Raw genomic sequence first — 19,353 nt, forward strand, 5'->3', positions numbered from 1 at the left:
AAACTTTGGCTAAAGCAGATCATTTGGATGTCGGCCTATAATTATTGGGATTTGATCGGTCACCACCCTTCAATAAAGGAGTGACATATGCTGACTTCCATACACTAGGAATTATCCCAGTTTCTATAGTCAGGTTGAAAACGTATGTCAAAGGTTCTGGAATATGTTCAGCAGCAATTTTCAAAAAATATGGGTCTAACCCATCAGGACCAGAGGATTTCTTGGTATTTAACTTAATGAGAACATTGTATACCTCCTCTCTAGTAATAAGAGCAAGACCAAAATCACAAGGTACATTTTCACCAGACAGAGAGTAATCCTCTTGACTCATCTCTTGTTGCATTTCCTGGGTGGGACGGTGGTGTAGTGGTTAGCACGGTCGCCTCACAGCAAGAAGGTTCTGGGTTTGAACCCAGTGGCCGGCGAGGGCCTTTCTGTGTGGAGTTTGCATGTTCTGTTTGTGTGGGTTTCCTCTGGGTGCTCCGGTTTCCCCCACAATCCAAAGATGTGTGGTTAGGTTAATATGGGACGGCCTTGGGCTGAGGCGCCCTTGGGCTGAGGCACTGAACTCCCAACTGCTCCCTGGGCGCTGTTAGCATGGCTGCCCACTGCTCTGGGTATGTGTGTATGTGTGTGTGTGTTCAGTACTTCAGATGGGTTAAATGTAGAGAGGAAATTTCACAAGTGTGTGATGAATAAAGTTGTGCTTGCTTTGTGCTCCCAGAAGTCACTTGGTTGTTCATTTGAGCCGAAGAACCTGTGAGTCGACTCTTATTGTTGAACTGAACCAAATAAGCCGATTCATTGAAGAGAATCCGAATTTCCTCTTATCGAATATTTCGAAGCCTCACAGTTTAGACTGAGCATGCGTATTAGGACCGGAAGTAGCTTCATGCTCACTTCCAAAACAGACATGGCGGCTGTGTGAGGAAGAAAAACATCAACGTTTGAGGAATTTATCACGTATTTTCGGTCATACTTTCTTGAACTCTCTTCATCAACATGGGAGGCGGCGACCTTGTACGTATTTTGCTAAATTAATGAAATAAATTTCACAATATTTGTTTTCTTCTGGTTGAAGCTATTTAGCTTAGCCTTCCCTTCGACACAACCTAGCTTAGCAAGCGGCTAATATACTCCTGTATTAGATTAAAGTAGGTGTAGTTCGTTTAGATTGTAAGGATTAATATGGAGAAATTAGGTTTAAACAGCAATATTTAAAATGTCTATTGGTAAATATTAACTACCGAGCCCAGTGTTTACGGGTTGTGATGACGTCATCAGCTCATTAACATAACTTCGGAATAAAATTAGTACTAGAAATGGAAAACTTTAAAATGTACAATATTTTGGGACTCAAGTCATAAATATTTAGCCTTGAACCATGTCAATTAATAATGCTAGCCCAGAAGCTGGGGTTTTAAGGCAAACTTTACCCTGAAACACATTAAATATCTCATCTCATTATCTCATCTCATCTCATTATCTGTAGCCGCTTTATCCTGTTCTACAGGGTCGCAGGCGAGCTGGAGCCTATCCCAGCTGACTATGGGCGAAAGGCGGGGCACACCCTGGACAAGTCGCCAGGTCATCACAGGGCTGACACATAGACACAGACAACCGTTCACACTCACATTCACACCTACGCTCAATTTAGACCCTGTCCACACTAGGGATTTTGTACCGATACGATACTACTTTCGTACCGCAACACCTGTCCACACTAGCAACTATACCGGTACTGTAGCGGTATAACTATCGGTACGAAACCCACAAATGTATGGGTTTCGTACCGGTACTGTAGCGCTTCGCTGTAGTGTGGACAGATGAAGCGGCTCTGTATCAATACAAATATAATGCGCATGCGCAAAGTCACACACCTCAATCGATGTCTTCGCTGAATAAAATAGTGAAGAACGGAGATTCGTTTGTTTCTTTCTCAACTGCCTCACGCGTTTTATACGATTCGACTGAATAAATGACCACCAGAAATACAGACTGTACACTGACAACAAAAAGCACACACACGTTGTTTCATCCGTACGGAAGCCGAGAGAGGCCCTTCATATAATCCTTTTTTTATTCACCTTGTTATCCCGAGATAACGACATAATTAATTCAGGATCTCAAGAAAACAACACAGCTAATTCGCGATCTCGAGAAAACAATTATTCCGTGATCTCGAGAAAACAAAACAATTATTTCATGATCTCGAGTAAACAGCTGAGAAATGGTTCATTCAGGTGCACCAAGAGACTTGTGATATGCTGACTTTGGGGCTATTTCTCATTCTGTATAGACGCAACTTTGGTCATTAGAATGTCTGGAATAATCGATCACCTAATAAGGCAATATTTTGATCAGGGGTTGACACAGGGAGAGATTGCATTAAGTCTTTTAATAAGGGATAATTTCAAAATTAGTCCGCGGCACCTCCGCAGAAGACTGGCCCGGCTTCGTCTCTACCGACGGAGATACAGTGATCCAGCTGAGATCATGAAATAATTTTGTTTTCTCGAAATCTTGAAATAACGGATGCCATATATTCTTGGAAGGAAGTTACTCGGTAACCACGGAAACATTTCGCGCACGCGCATTTCAACTACCGTGAAAGAAAACCGCAAACATTTCTCGTTAGTGTGGACAGATGCACTAAACTGTACCGGTATACTTTGTATCGATACAGTTATACCACTATCGTACCGGTGTAAGTGTGAACACAGCATTAGAGTCACCAGTTAACCTAACCTGCATGTCTTTGGACTGTGGGGGAAACCGGAGCACCCTGAGGAAACCCACGCGGACACGGGGAGAACATGCAAACTCCACACAGAAAAGCCCTCGCCGGCCACGGGGCTCGAACCCAGACCTTCTTGCTGTGAGGCAACAGCGCTAACCACTACACCACCGTGCCGCCTACACATTAAATATGTTTTTATATTTAAATATAAACACATTAAATATGTTTCTATTTAAATATAAACAAATATTTTAAATATTTTTTTATACTTGAATGTTTGTTCGTATTTGAATACGAGATGACGATAGCGATGGTGTTAAGATTAGGGATGGCGAAAACTAAAAAAAATCTTGACCGACCACCGAGCCTCATTAGCCGGTTAAAGTCGGTTAACTTATGAGTTTAAACAGGGATGCAAACGGCGCGCCTTTTTCACGGCTTGTGCAGATCCGATTTTTTTTTTGGGGGGGGGGGCGTTGGAGTGTCTGAATAATTTCATCAGAGGAAATTCTGTATTAAAATTACTACATAAGCAAATGCCATTACAGTCCATGAAAAAGTCGGCATCTGCGCCTTTAGTTTGTGTGCAGAGATATGATCTGCAATAACATGCATTGTTGGCTACAGACCGAAACATACTTTCAGAATGCACTGGCCAGGGCAGGACTAAACTCCATGTGCCTTCTAATAATAATTAAAAAAAAAACAGAATAGTAATTTGTAAGCTAAAAAGCCTGTCTCTACACTTTTTCTTTCGCCGAGTGGCAGCGGGAGGGCGGGACATGACTGAATGGGTGTTTCTGATTTGTCAGCTTTCTTTAACTGGGGCGGGAGGGCGGGACATGACTGAATGGGTGTTTCTGATTTGTCAGCTGTCGTCCTTACACCGCATGGCATGCCCAAGCGTTTACAAACACAGCATTCCAGGTTCTCCGCTCCAAAATCGGCAGCTTCAAAACGATTGATTTTTTTTTTTTTTTTTTTCACCGACAACCAAAAAAAAATTAACCGGTTGATGTTGATTCGGTCAACCACCGGTCAAGCGGTCATCGGTTAACATCCCTAGTTAAGATCTGTTTGAGCAGAATGTACAGATGGTGAAGGTGAGAGAGCTGAATAGATTAAATGATTAAAGCGCCGCTGCATCGCTCCCGAAGAATCGGAAGAGAGTCTCTCGAAGAATCGGAATTCATTCTCATGAGTCCGTCTCAGAAACGGGTCTCTCATTTGGGACATTATGGTCAAAAAATACATTTTCTAATGTTACTTTTTTTTTTTTTGCATTTACCTAACACTCAATGTTTCTTTTGTCATGTTTAATAAGAATAAAGATAGTATCTTGCTTTATCTGGCCTCCACTGTGGAAATTTTTTTTGATTACAATTCAAATGCTTTTGTAAAATTGATTTCCATATAAAATAACTACGTCATGAAGAATTAAAGCCCCTCCTTCACAGAGGAGTGAAAATATTGAATAAATTTCCTCTTTTTGATCGCTTGGGTTAAAAATGCCAAGTTATGATGACTGAATTGATTATTCACTTAAATACGAATAATATGATACATTTTGGGTATTTGATATGGCGAAATAGGACACAATGGAAAAATCAAGAACACACCGGAAAGATGAGAATAACGGCAGTGGTAAAAGAACAGCGGCTGTACCGGCTGAAGGTCGCGCGGGTCTCTGCTGCGGCGTGCGAGCAACGGGACATCGCTACCGCACCGGCGGGGGCGCGAGGCGGGGGCGGGGCAAAATGACTGGCCGTAGATTCTATCAAAAGTTCGATCTAAATTGACCATGGTTGCAAAATATTGGCCAAAAATATGCAAACACTACGAAATATGAAAGTAAGATGGAAAAAAAACATTCTATTGCCTTATACTGCAAGACTAAAACAAAATAAAACTGTCAAAACTCACCTTTTCAGCGATAACGCCCGAACAGATCACCCACGTAACAGAAAGACCGCAAATGGAAGCACGATCAACTTCTAACTGTTGGAGTGGAAAATTCCATTCTACACATGCAGATTGTTAATGTGTGTCCTTCCCCGCACACAAATAACACGCTACGGTAAAAAATAGACCACAACTCATTTTATAGCTCAGAAATTCATATAAGACCAGCTACCATCATAACATATTCTGTAAGAAACATATTCTATACCTAACTTTCAGCTTTCATTTTAAAAAACAAAATCGCAGATTTATAACTAAATGTTTATATGGTGTAGTGATTTTAAGTTACTACTTTTGGTGAGGTAGTGACCTCGACCCTGAGGCTTTCCGTTTAGATCAAAACACACGATCGTATTGGTTTAGGGTTTGCGGAAAATGGAGTTACAACGGTGATCAAATATTTTGCATGATGTTTTATTACGGTTATGATTATTCTGTGAGCGCACCAATCCTTAGGTGTATAAAGTTACAACTTAAAATACAATCAGTGATAACTGTAGACTTTTCAGTGGACTACAACCTTTTTAAGGGAATGCGATGTAGTCGACCATTTATCATGTCCCAGATCAAGCTGCCATTTTTCCACAAATTTGCAGAATTTTTGCCAAATTCTGAATATTCACATCAAAGATTTAGTTTTATCTGTATTATTTCTTTCATCATTTTATTTCAAATTAAAACCAACATCACCATTCAAAACCGTATAGTTTATTGACTGTGAGTATATTTAGCGGGGTTCCCCCACAGTACCCAGTTTCTGAGACAGACCCATGTACGTGGAATTTGCTTTGGTGGTTGAACCAAAGAGAGAAGAATTTTTAAAAAAGACAAAAGTAGAGCGGCGGCTACAATTATTGACACTTTAACGATCTTTTGGCCGTTGCAAAAGTAGAAAAGTCTTTCAGTACGTAAATTGTGCGTGAATAATTACTCAAACTTCCACTGCAAAAAAAAAAAAAAAAGTTGATTCCCGATTACTTGGCGTATCAGATCACGTGACGCTGCCCCACAATTATCGACACATTTGTCCACAGTTATCGACACCGTTCCACAATTATCAACATCCAGATGATTGTTTATAAAAAAAAAAAAAAATCAGTATGTGGTATTAAGTTAACAAGACAGTTTTTATTTAAAATTTGTTTTACACAGACTTATATTTAGTACAAAATATCTTTTATATAAATATATGGATGTCGGTGTTTATGTAAATGAGGAAATAATTCTACTGTTTGTCAGCAAATGAACTGAATGTTTAACCTGTCAAATCTTTTTGTTCTACTTTCTAAATATTTTCATAGATCACATTTTGTTAATCATTCATTGTTGTTTGTATTAATTTCTAGTTTTGTCGTTTACCAATAAATGTCAACAGGCAATTGACATCATAACCACATGAAAATCCAGGTCAAAGGTCGCATCTCGTTCCTTGAACCAAAATATAAAATGCCTATTGATATTGTAATATGTGGTAGATATTTACAATAAACTGCAAAAAAAAAAATTCTGAATGGAATAGAAAAATCTGAATATTTCAAGCATGTAATTTTTTATATGCTCAGAATTTTAATTCTGGTCTAATTCTATTTACTGCAATCGAATCCCAAATGCACTCTAAACAATTCCATTCTGTTATGAATCAGAAAAAAACTTATTGTAAATCGCAGCACTTTTATTATTTTTTTAAAGTACTTCATCTACTGGGCGGCACGGTGGTGTAGTGGTTAGCGCTGTCGCCTCACAGCAAGAAGGTCCGGGTTCGAGCCCCGTGGCCGGCGAGGGCCTTTCTGTGTGGAGTTTGCATGTTCTCCCCGTGTCCGCGTGGGTTTCCTCCGGGTGCTCCGGTTTCCCCCACAGTCCAAAGACATGCAGGTTAGGTTAACTGGTGACTCTAAATTGAGCGTAGGTGTGAATGTGAGTGTGAATGGTTGTCTGTGTCTATGTGTCAGCCCTGTGATGACCTGGCGACTTGTCCAGGGTGTACCCCGCCTTTCGCTCGTAGTCAGCTGGGATAGGCTCCAGCTTGCCTGCGACCCTGTAGAAGGATAAAGCGGCTAGAGATGATGAGATGAGATGAGACTTCATCTACTTCAACAATGTTACACAAAGATCGATCCATAACAGTTGTAAATGTCACTTAATCCCACAGGGTGTCGATAATGGTGGACACTGGTGAAGGTGATCACTATTATCGACGCCTCACGTGACTTCTCAAACGTGCGTTTAGATACAAAATGGCGACTGTCAAATGAAAGTCAGAAACAAAGTCGTTTTTGACGAGGAGATCATGAAATATCAGTGAATTTGATCAGTAAAAACACGTCCATGATCTTTCCACCATGAATACCTGCGATGATAATTTTCCGAAAAATTGCTGATCGTGCTAAAAAAAATTCATCTCAGGTAACGAGCTGTGTCATCAGACGATGAGATAAAAGGGCGAGGCGGGTCTTCCGGTTGATTAATAAACCAATAATAACTGTTGGAACTGAAACTCACCTTTTGTAAAATTGTTTTTTATTGGTAAATCTGAAAAAGTGTCGATAATTTATGGACTGTTGATAATTGTAGCTGCCGGTCTAGTCATATAAATATAATACAAAAATAAGAAGTATCTAAAATTATACAGATTTGAAAAGTGGACATATTTAACTTATGGAGTATGTGCATGGGTTGTTTTGACGTCCAAGCTGTACGGTGTGAGCCGAAATGTGGAATAAATGTTCACACAATGAAGATGACCGTGAGATGAAATGTGCAAAATGGCGGTTCAGAGACGAAGTGCATGAAAGTGTGAGATTAGAGTTTGGCGTCAGTGATGGTCTCGGGCCTTATTGATGAGAAAAAGCTGGTCTTGCGGTGTGAGGTTTTGGTTCTAATGGACCACAACCTCCTACCAGAGAGGAGTGACTCAAAAAGTTTGTGTCCGAGGTGAAAAGGGTCGGCCACAATCCTTTCTGCTCTCCTCAGGGTCCTGGACTCGTACAGGTCCTGAAGAGACTGAAGGTTGCAGCCGATCATCCTCTCAGCACTGCCCTCGTCCCTGGCAGTGGCAGCAGCGTACCACACGGTGATGGTGGTGTAGAAGTGCACCATCATTGTCTTTGTCAGATCAAACTTCTTCAGTGCTTTCTTGGTGAGAGAGCAGATATTCATGTCCCACTTGAGGTCCTGAGTGATTTATAGTGTCCAGGAAGCGGAAATACTGCATCCATAGAGGTTACTGGGGAGTCAAACAGGGTGATGGGGGTGGAGGGAGGCAGGGATGAGAATTTTCCGCCGATTGGCGGATTTCCGACTTTTTCAGACCAAAATGATCGTTTTTGAGATCGATGTAAATCCGTTGAGAAATTTTTTTTTTGGGGTGGTGGTATGATTAACGATCTGTGGTCACCTTATAACGCAGACATCCCAAGTCTCCCGGAAGTTCCGGGAGTCTCTTGCATATTGATAGAAGCGAGCAAGAGCGTGCGCGCACAACATTAAGGTCTGCATCACGCATCTTAAGGCCAATTTATGCTGACAACCCAGTCCTCGCAGATAGCGTCGCAGACAGTGTCTGCGTAGCCCCCCCCCCCCCCCCCCCCCCTTCGCAGATGCTCTGCGCGCACCTCCCAAAAATTGTGACCACCGCAGAAGCCTCGCAGACAGCGCCGCAGACAAGAGGGCTCTGATTGGTCCACTCTACATCCGCTGTACACGCACTTCCGCTTCCCTACTTTCCGGTTTGGTTTGTTTGCATTTTTAAAAACACGAGCGAAGATGGAGCAGCATGAAGAGCGGTTGATTGAGGAAGTACATACATCTATACGACTCCAGTTCTAGTTATTATAAAAAAAAAAGTTCTAGTCATTATAAGTAACCGGAGGATAAACACTCCACTAACCACACCCACCAACTACTCCTAGCGACTTCGCGCCCCCTTGCGTTGTGCTGGTGAATAACATCGCGCACGCCTATTACTCCCCGCTCAACGATAAATTACAACTATCTGCGAAAAGCTATCTGCGAAAGCCTTGTCGCAAGAGCATGCAGAGGCTTTTAGAATGTGCGCGCGCGAGGGGGTGCGCGAGGGAGACTGTGTGTGCCTGTTCATGTAGCGCATGCCAGGCAAAGAGCATCTTGATTGGGTTACTCAGCAAAATAAGCCAATCAGCTTTCAGTGTGGGCGGGCTTTTATCTCTTTTCTCGAGGACCGGAGTTTTCAGTTGAGTCAGTGCAGCCTACAGGATCGGCAGAGAGAGAGCGCGCGCCCCAAAAAATATATATCAATTTCATGTCATATATAAGTGTGTATCTTTTTATAAATGGGGTTAGCTTATCTAATGTAGCATGTTGGGGAGAATCATAGTATCATATCTATATTTCTGATGAAATTTTAAGTATGATAGCATGTATAACTCTCCTACTTATTGCTCATTTCATAGGGGGACGGAATTGCTGGCATGTGCCGCGCAGGAGCGTCTGCCCAAATTTTTTAGGCCGAGATGAACTTATAGTTTTTGATTTAAAAAAAATTTCCAATATGTAATGCCCATTGTACATGCCTGTTCTTTAATTCAAAATCACCATCTCGATCTTCAAATTGACCATATGGTATATGCACGCCTGGATCACCGCACAGGCTTCATATGGCTTCAGCCTAGGGGCCCCCACGCCCCCCGCCTCTCAGGGGGGCCCCCAATTGGTCAAAAGAAAAAAAAAAACCTTCATATTCATTGGCTCAAAATCTCATCTCATCTCATTATCTCAAGCCGCTTTATCCTGTTCTACAGGGTCGCAAGCAAGCTGGAGCCTATCCCAGCTGACTACGGGTGAAAGGCGGGGTACACCCTGGACAAGTCTCCAGGTCATCACAGGGCTGACACATAGACACAGACAACCATTCACACTCACATTCACACCTACGCTCAATTTAGAGTCACCAGTTAACCTAACCTGCATGTCTTTGGACTGTGGGGGAAACCGGAGCACCCGGAGGAAACCCACGCGGACACGGGGAGAACATGCAAACTCCACACAGAAAGGCCCTCGCCGGCCACGGGGCTCGAACCCGAACCTTCTTGCTGTGAGGCGACAGCGCTAACCACTACACCACCGTGCCGCCCCTGGCTCAAAATGAATATTTAAATAAACGGACGCTGATTGGGTGAAACAAATCCGCCTTCCATATATAAACGTTAGACATCACGCACGACGTCACTCCACAGTTGAACATGTGTGACAGAAAATACGAGAGCGGTGCTCAAAAGCGCAAGGCGCAACGGCAAAAAGCCCAACGTGACAAAGCTCTGTTGAGCAATATACCCAAACTAACAGGGTTTTTTAAACCTAAATTTTTATTATTTATTTATTTTTATTTTTTTTCTTTACCAAATTCTAACAGAAAACGAGAGCGCCCGAAAGGGAAAACCGAGCCGAGTCGCCATTTTGGATCCTCACTCACGGCTGTAATGCAAGTTGCTTTCTCCTCGGTATACAAGTGCACTTCCATGGCAGGAAAAAAGCTACATTTTGCCACCTATGCAGTCCCCTATTTATACAAATAGGAGTCATTCAGGATTCAGCCATGTTTTCGCTCAGTGTTAGTACCATTAGTTTTGAGAACGAGGAACTTGCTGCCGGTGTTCCCAAATGTTGACATTGCCCTACGACTCTTTCTGACTTTGCCTGTGACTAATGCCAGTGGAGAGCAGTCTTTTTCTAAACTGGGATTGGTTAAAAGTAGGGCTGTAACGATACACCCAACTCACGATTCGATTCGTATTGCGATTTTTGACTCACGATTCGATACGCCCACGATTTTTTTAAAAATGTTTTTTTAAAGTAGTAAATTTGACTTATTAACATTTACTTACTTACATTAACTATTTAATAACAAATAATTCAGACCACTGCAGAGAATGAGTAATATGTATGCAAAAATGAACAAATGTATATCCAAAGATTGTTTTATTTCTCAAAATAATACTGTTGAGCCGGAAGCTCTGTTTTTTTCGGTTCTGAAAAAGTCATTTTTCCAAATCGTGTAAATCCGTTAAGATTTTTTTTTGGGGTGGTGGCTCTCTCACTGTCTCACTCTCATAGGGCCAATGATTTTCTGTGATCGCAGAAAATAGATGGAAATTACGGAATTTTTATGGTGAAACATTGCTCGCGTGTCAAAATGTAACTGCCGCAGAAGGCTTCCGCCCAAGCAGACATGCCTTCAGTGTTGCCAGATATTGCTAACGTTTTCCACCCCATAATATGTTCAAAACCAGCCAAAAAGCACCTAAACCTGCCCAATCTGGCAACACTGCATGCCTTTCCGGTCAAGTGATTGTGATTGGCTTGTGGCACACCTAGCCAGCCAATGAGCTGCTTGTTTACAGATTCGCTCCCCGCGTCGCAACCAGAATGGCGACCGCTTAAAAGAAATGAATGCTCTGCCAGTGGCGAGTGTGGACGTTGCGTGACTCGCAGAAGATTGTCGCAGGTCGGCGAAAAAACGACTTACTAATAGATATATAAAAATAAAAGTAATTTAAGTAAGTTTAAAATGTAATTTAAATAAAAAGTAAAGTATTCATAAATTGAAGTTTGGAAGCGCCTCTGTTTTTGGGCTGAGGAGAAGTTTGAAAGGGTGTACCGCGATTCTGCCTTCTTGTATCGCGACACGGATCGTGGCTCTGCATATCTCGATTTCGATACGCATATCGTTACAGCCCTAGTTAAAAGTAGACTGAGATCCACCATGAGCCAATGCAAATTGAATCACCTGTCTCTAATGTCTCTTGAAAGTGACATTCTGCGTTCATTGGATTTTTCAAGTCTAATTGATGACTTTTCTACAAGAAAAGCTAGGAGGACAAACTTTTAAGAATGATACTGGTTGTTGATCATTAGTTTGTTTACTTTGTCTTTATTGCCTTTCATTATAGCCTCTTCATCGTGTACTTGAGAGGTTCAGTTGCCTAAAAGGCCTACAGGCACATTCAGTTGACAGTTGCATAAGTTGTGATAAGTTGTTGTCAATCTAAACCTTATAGTTTTTGGTGTTCTGTTTTTGCTGGCCCAGCTGTACAAAGTTTAATAATGAAAAAAAAAAAACTTTAAAATGTAGAAAATAGACAGTTCTTTACAGGTAGATGGGATAAGATGGTGGTGGCGGGGGCCTACAGCAACTTGTAGCCTAGGGGCCCCTGGCCATGTTAATCCGGCCCTGGGTATCTGTATTACATTACACAACATCCTGTCCAGATAAATCCTAGTTAGTACACACAACAGTTGAAAGGGAAGTGATAAGTGATGTTGAATGTTGCCTGCTTAAAGGAACAGTCCACCGTATTTCCATAATGAAATATGCTCTTACCTGAATTGAGACGAGCTGCTCCGTACCTATCCGAGCTTTGCGCGACCTCCCAGTTAGTCAGACGCAGTCCGACGCGCTGTCACTCCTGTTAGCAATGTAGCTAGGCTCAGCATGGCCAATGGTATTTTTTGGAGCTGTAGTTAGATGCGACCAAACTCTTCTGCGTTTTTCCTGTTTACATAGGTTTATATGACCAGTGACATGAAACAAGTTCAGTTACACAAATTGAAACGTAGTGGTTTTCTATGCTATGGAAAGTCCGCACTATAATGACAGGCGTACTAACACCTTCTGCGCGCTTCGGCAGTGCATTGATACAGAGCTCAGACATCAATGCGCTGCCGAGGCGCGCAGAAGGTGTTAGTACGCCTGTCATTATAGTGCGGACTTTCCATAGCATAGAAAACCGCTACGTTTCAATTTTTTTAACTGAACTTGTTTCATGTCACTGGTCATATAAACCTATGTAAACAGGAAAAACGCGGAAGAGTTTGGTCGCATCTAACTACAGCTCCAAAAAATACCGTTAGCCATGCTGAGCCTAGCTACATTGCTAACAGGAGTGACAGCGCGTCGGACTGCGTCTGACTAACTGGGAGGTCGCGCAAAGCTCGGATAGGTACGGAGCAGCTCGTCTCAATTCAGGTAAGAGCATATTTCATTATGGAAGTACGGTGGACTGTTCCTTTAATATGCAAGACCTCCTGCTACCATGATAACATCAGAAGAAAGCTTAAGAGAATTATATGATAGAACTTTTTTCTGGTTTGCACTTCATTTTAAAGGATTAGAGTATTCAAAGACATGAATAGCTAAAATGCAGAAATATAATACTGTAGAGCTCGTTTATATTAAAAGGTGCATTGATTTTTTGAAATCATCAAATGTGAATTGATTAAAAACAAGTCTCTTGTACCATATTAATCATTTTCACCTGGGAGTCCACCAAGAAGGGGAATTTATTTCCAAATAAATTGCAAATTTTTGCTGATAAAATTAATGGTTTTGGGGTAAAAAAAAAATCATTAGGCCCCCCCCCCCCCGGCCCCGCCCCGGTTTTTTCAGACTTTTAAAATATTTTTCATTCTCATCCCTGATTTATGGGTCTATTGTTCCAAAACCTAAAAGGTTGCACTGAACATGCTGAAAAAGTCAAACAAGGTGGGATATGATATTTAAGAAAGAACACTCGTCATGATACAAAAGTTTCAGTTGATGGCATGTTGAATTGGGATATCAACTTCAAGAAAAATACATATATTTCATTGCTAAAATTAATGGGTGTTTAAATCGCCAAAATCCATCAGCTTCGCCCCCTGGTCCCTCACCGAGACGTTGCCCCTGGACCCCACTGGGGACCTGCGGGCCGGGCCCCCCCGCTACTTTTCAGATTTTTTTCTCAACATGCACTCTCATCCCTGGGGAGGGTGTGGCAGAGTTCCTCCTGAAGTCTACAATCATCTCCGCTGTCTTTAGAGCATTGGACTGGAAGTCGTTCTGCTTGCCCCAGGACACCAGATGGTCGATCTCCCAAGAGGTTGGTGTTGTCTCATTGGACTCATCTCTAATGCGGAGGAATTGACCATCTGGTGTCCTGGTGCAGGCAGAACAACTTAAGCTAAGATGACGTGAAGGTTAAATCCCACAGCCCCCTACAGATGAGCAGGTAGCAGAATGGCATTGTGGGTAATATCAGAAACCATTCAACCAGCTGAAAATAGAACATGTTGATGAAAATAATATTTCATTACTCGGATAAAATTGAAGGTCATGTTTTATGATTATTATCATCTTTTTTTTTTTCCCCCCTCCATTTCCTCAGAACTTGAAGAAAAGCTGGCATCCGCAGACGCTGAAGAACATCGAGCGCGTGTGGAAAGCCGAGCAGAAACATGAAGCCGAAAGGAAGAAGATTGAAGAGTTGCAGAAGGAGCTGAAAGAGGAGCGAGCTCGAGAGGAAATCACGAAATACGCGCAGGAAACGGGCGCTGTAAAGTGCGTCTTGAAAATTGATCGTTGAAATTAAATTACGCAATATTGTTATTTTTTTAAATGGAAACTTTGCATTGTTGTATATAAACTTTCCCCGAGTCCCTTCATGAACCCTAAGCCTTGTTTTAAATAAATATCAGCAGCTTTGGTTATAGATGAGGATTTTTTTTTTTCCACCATACCTTCTATTCGAACCTTACAGCTTCTGAGTCTCTCGTTAAGATACACGACGTTGTACTTTGGTGTTTTAGGAAGAAGGATGAGCGCTTGGACTGGATGTATCAGGGTCCAGGAGGTCAGATTGACCGTGACGAGTACCTCCTGGGCCGTCCCATTGATAAGCAGATCACACAGCAGTACGAGGAACCCGAGAGCGGCCCGTCTGCTGAAACCGGCCTCCTGCCGGGCTCCATCTTCAACTCCAACATCAATATCTCCAGCATGGACATGGCCTCGAAGATCAGAGAAGATCCGCTGTTCATGATCCGGTGAGGAGTCCTTTTCTCATCATTATTATTTTATTTATTTTACATCATGTCATTAAGGTTAAGTGTGTGTAAGAACATCTCCTGTTCTGTCCATTTCTAGTAAACGTGAGGAGGAAAAAAAGAGAAGCATTCTCACAAATCCTGTTAAAATGAAAGAGATCCGCAAAATGGTGAGTCATCTATTAAAAAAAAAAAAGAAGAGCTTCAGAACTCGGCGAAGGGTTAAGCGATTTACAAAGTGTCAGACCGAGCTTTCTTTCTTTCTTTCTTTCTTTCTTTCTTAGTTACGTGAAAATTTAGAAAAGGAGAAAAAGAAGAAAAGGAAGAAGGACAAGAAGGAAAAGCGGAAGGACAAGAAACACAGACGGAGGAGTTCTGGCTCTGATGAAGAAGGACCCCGAAAACACAGGTCGAGATAAATTCAGAATTAAATTTTTTTTTTGCTTTAACGAAGCTTGGGATGGTCGGTAGATTCTTTAATTTGCGATAGTTGTTTACTGAGAGAGAATTCTGTTCGTGTTCAGGTCAAAGGAAGAAAATGGAGACACAAACTCTCATCCGCGTCAGAAATCTGGCTTCGGACTGCAGGTGTGTAGCGACGTTCACTCGCGCACCGTTTCTGTTGATGGAGGTAAGCAGGAGCTGATTTGTGTTTCTGTTTTGTTGTAGCTCCCAGCAGGCAGGTCGTATCAGGCGTCCGAGTCGACCCACAGGAGGGAGCGGAGTCGGAGTCGCTCTCCGCTGGGCTCCAGAGAAGAAAAGAGGAACCGTTCACCTCATGATCCAGACAGGAAACGCAACGCTAAAGCTCCGAGTCCGTTCAGATCCAGAGAACGCTATCACAGACCGCAGAGCAGCAACTACAGCAAGTACGTCTCTCATCTCTCTCACACACACACAACTAACGCTGCTGCTTTTTAATTTCCAACACTTTTTATTTATTTTTTTTTAATCCCCCGCTGGCTGAAAGGCCCGAAGGAGGATGATGTCGTGGCGATGTCCGTCTGTCCTGGGAAGGGTGCTCACTTTCTGAAATCGACTCCTCTCACAATTTTTGGAGGAATTTCACCAAACTTGGCAGGATTCTTTGTTATATGTCGGTAATACGCAGATTGCAATTTCATTCAATTCAGTCGCATTTTACCAGAGTTACAGCCCTTGATTAAAGGTCCCATGGCATGAAGTTTTCACTTTCTGAGGTTTTTTAACGTTAAAATGAGTTCCTCTGACCTTCTTAAGTCACCCCAGTGGCTAGAAATTTCATAATGTGTAAACCAAACTATGCCCAACATTTGAGAATGGCGCGTCAAAACGGCGCGTTGATAAGCTCTTCCCTTTACTACGTCAGCAAGGGAGATGATCCCCACGCCCCCCCCTCTGGATTCCCACCCACTGTATGGATTGCCCCGCCCAGTTGTAGTGAGGAGACCATAGAGGACACAACAACATGGCATCACCTAAGCGAGCGAAACATGGAAATTGCGCTGTACATGGATGTGACAACACAGAAAAGAGTCTGTTTTTACTGCCGACGGGAGAGCCCCTGAAGACGCAGTGGCTTAATTTTATTTACTTCAATAATACGCCGTCGAGTCTACCTAAGACGGTGTATGTTTGTCGGAAGCATTTTCCTGATGAATGTTTCCACAACTTGGGACAGTACAGGGCAGGTTTTGCACATCAACTGTCACTGAAGCCTGGGTCCGTACCAAGCATCCCTGCCGCATCAGCCACAAACACCGAACAAGTAAGTGTATAACTGGTCGTTTTGCCGTGTCTTAAAATCGGTGTGTTAGCCTAGCAATGGCTACATTAGCTGTGCAGCTAACCGCTTCCTGCAGTTAGCCAGGTAATCTGCGCTACAAAACTAAAGAGCATGCAGCATGCTCTGTTAAACTGAGTTCAGTCTGGAAATTGACTGTAACTTATGAGCTTATGTTTGACTGTTGCTCCGCAATGCATGTCTTCTGTTGGATAAGCGATATGTTGCTGTAGTTGCTGCTTCTATCCTCTTTGGTTATGGAGTGCGTGTTCAAGCCTAGGGTATTATACGTTCATAAACTACCACTCCGAACACTCTCACTCTCTGTTCTCTGTGTCACGTTGAGTTTACGAAAGGAGTCCGAGGGAGAACGGGGTTTTGTCTTAGCAGCGTGGCTACAGGCGCTGATAGCAGCGAGTATGTGTGCGCGCAGCTTGGTCAAGCCCCTCCCCCTCCCCCCATGGCCCGCCCCCACCCTCTACCCTTCCCCGCCTCCTGCTTCTCATTAGCAAAACGACGCACTGGGAAAAGCGCTGAAATGGGGCTTTCTCCCAGGAGGCTATATTTACGTGCCGAGGGTTCATTTCGAGAAAGGCTGCGGATATAACATCCGGAAGCCTCCACGAGCCCGTTTAAAGCATCAACAAACCACCATGCCATGGGACCTTTAACAAAACTATAATTTGACAATTTCATGAGTGTTTTCCGTCTGAAATTGACTCCTCTCACGAATTTTGGGGGAATTTCACCATACTTACTAAAAGCCATTGTTCTATGTCAGTAATACGCATTTTGTTCAATTCGGTCGCATTTTACCAGAGTTACAGCCCGCGATTAACAACCTTGTACTTTCACAATTTCATGAAGGTGTGTTTTCCTTCCGACATCAACTCCTCTCACAGTTTTTGGACGAATTTCTCGAAGCTTGGTAAAAGGCCTTGTTATATGACGGTAATACGCAGATTGCGATTTAATTTAGTTTGTGAAAAATTTTCCCAGAGTTTTGACTCTTGATTAAATAACTTGTACTTTGACAATTTCATGAGGGCGTACGTTCTTTTGAAATCAACTCCTCTCACAACTTGTGGAGGAATTTCACCAAACTTGGTAAAAGACTTTGTTATATGACAGTTATACGCATAATTAAACGAAATTTCAATTGGGCAGATTTTCCCAGAGTTACGCCCTTGATTATTAACAAACTTTGGTAATTTCATCAAGGTGTGCTCGCTTTCTGAAATCAACTTCCCTCACAATTTTTATCCCCTGCTGGCTGAAAGGCCCGAAGGGGGATTATGTCGTAGCGATGTCCATCTGTCCGTCCCGGGAAGGCTGCTGACCTTCTGAAATCAACTCCTTTCACAATTTTTGGACCAATTTCACAAAACTTGAGAGAGGATTCTTTGTTATATGTCGGTAATATACATATTGCAATTTCGTTCAATTCGGTCGCATTTTACTAAAGTTATGACCGAGTTGCCAGCGGGGGATATTGTGCTCTCAGAGCGCTCTTTTTGGGGAGTGGGCGTGGTCAGATCTGCTCGCTTTATGCAAATTTCATGGCCAGGCCAGGAAGGATAACGCCGGACACAACAGAAATGATTTTTGTGGGTATTTTATTCCCCCACTGCATTTAAAAAAAAAGGCAGTGTTAAGTTTATAATTATAATTAACATTTGTGTTTTAACGTCGCAAACGTGTGCAGACAGGAATGTTTCGGCTCTGACGTGCCGTCTAGCAGATGTTGCTTTTAAATCTTCTGGATGTATGTAAGGTGAGTGTGTGAACAATGGTGCTCACATTACCGATACTTTTGCACACACCATCACGTGTCCGGTCGTATCGCACCACCCCTGTGAGGAGCAGTACTCCTTTGGTTGTTCCTCACTTACGTTACTGACAGAATGAAATGTTAGTGATAACTATATGATTAAAAAAAAGTTCTGTGGTCGAAGCTCAGATTCACAGAACATTTCGTCATGTCTTCTTGCCCTGAACATTTGAGAACCTCTGATTGAGTAAATATAACTTCCTGTCTCAGGCGTCTCTCGGCTGAAGAGCTGGAGAAGAGAAGGAAGGAGATGATTGGTTTCGCCCGCGAGAGAGAGGAGGAGCGGGAGGGCAACGTGAAGAGGTACAAACGACAAGACGAACTGGAGAAAGAACGAGAAAGCAAGACCAAACACGACAGCCAGGCCACGTTCATACAGTAAGTGTGTGTTGGGATACGTCTAGTCCTGATATTGTCATGTGTGCGCTTTGTTCCTGACGTGTGTGCGCGCTCTCTGTGCAGTAACATGAAGCTGGAGAGCGCTGCCACCTCGTCTGTGGAGGATCGCGTGAAGAGGAACATCCACTCCATTCAGAGGACCTCTGCTTCTCTGGAAAAGAACTTCATGAGAAGATGAAGAAAACGTTCCATCGTTGCGGTTTAATCCCAAACTTGTACAGAATTTTAATTCTTATGTTAAAGCTCTTGAACCCTGTGTATCATGTGCCTAGTGGTTCATTTGTACAGAAAAAAAGGGTCGACTTTGTCATGGTTTGTGTTGTGACCAGTTTTTATTATTTTGGAATTGTAATCCATTCATTTCTGTGAATTTTTGTATTTTTTTTTAAAGAGATTAATTAAAAAAAAAAAAACATGAACTGGAATTAATCTCTGCACGAGTGTTTTACTGGGAAATACACCACTCGTATTTTTCATACGAGCTCTAGCTGGGACACGGAGAACCAAAACCGGGACATGTCGGTTGTGAGGAAATCGATGAGCGAGTTGTTTTGATAAATTTGGGGACTTTTTGTTTGTGAATGTGTCGATATAATAAAGAGAAAATCACATGTTGGCGTAAAGATATGAAGTTTATCTTCTCATGTTGAAAAACTCACATTTTTCATATGAAATACATCACAGATCTGAGTGACATATTTTATTCATTGACTCGTTCAATATCATGCTAGCTGAATGGAATATATCTGATATACCATGAAAAAAAGCCATTTTTATCTCATCTCATTATCTCTAGCCGCTTTATCCTGTTCTACAGGGTCGCAG

At 42.4% G+C, this 19,353-nt stretch overlaps 1 protein-coding gene across 1 annotated transcript; it reads left to right on the forward strand.

Moving 5' to 3' along the window:
• Positions 1-886: 886 nt before the first annotated feature.
• cwc25 (CWC25 spliceosome associated protein homolog) lies at positions 887-18,953 on the forward strand. The gene is made up of 9 exons (XM_060906462.1): positions 887-1,020; positions 13,879-14,051; positions 14,300-14,536; positions 14,637-14,706; positions 14,821-14,945; positions 15,061-15,124; positions 15,206-15,405; positions 18,340-18,507; positions 18,592-18,953. Exons 1-9 carry the CDS (start codon positions 1,003-1,005, stop codon positions 18,704-18,706), a joined length of 1,170 nt encoding a protein of 389 aa, XP_060762445.1. The 5' UTR covers positions 887-1,002; the 3' UTR covers positions 18,707-18,953.
• The last annotated feature ends 400 nt before the right edge of the window (positions 18,954-19,353 follow it).

Source organism: Neoarius graeffei, chromosome 23 (genome assembly GCF_027579695.1).
Source record: "Neoarius graeffei isolate fNeoGra1 chromosome 23, fNeoGra1.pri, whole genome shotgun sequence".
Taxonomy (NCBI): Eukaryota; Metazoa; Chordata; class Actinopteri; order Siluriformes; family Ariidae; genus Neoarius; species Neoarius graeffei.

Bases quoted from the DNA above. Each gene is read 5' to 3' on its own strand.
- cwc25 (XM_060906462.1), top strand. The intron at 14,537-14,636 runs GTGAGGAGTCCT...GTCCATTTCTAG, and splicing joins GATCCGCTGTTCATGATCCG to TAAACGTGAGGAGGAAAAAA. The intron at 14,946-15,060 runs GTCGAGATAAAT...GTTCGTGTTCAG, and splicing joins GAAGGACCCCGAAAACACAG to GTCAAAGGAAGAAAATGGAG.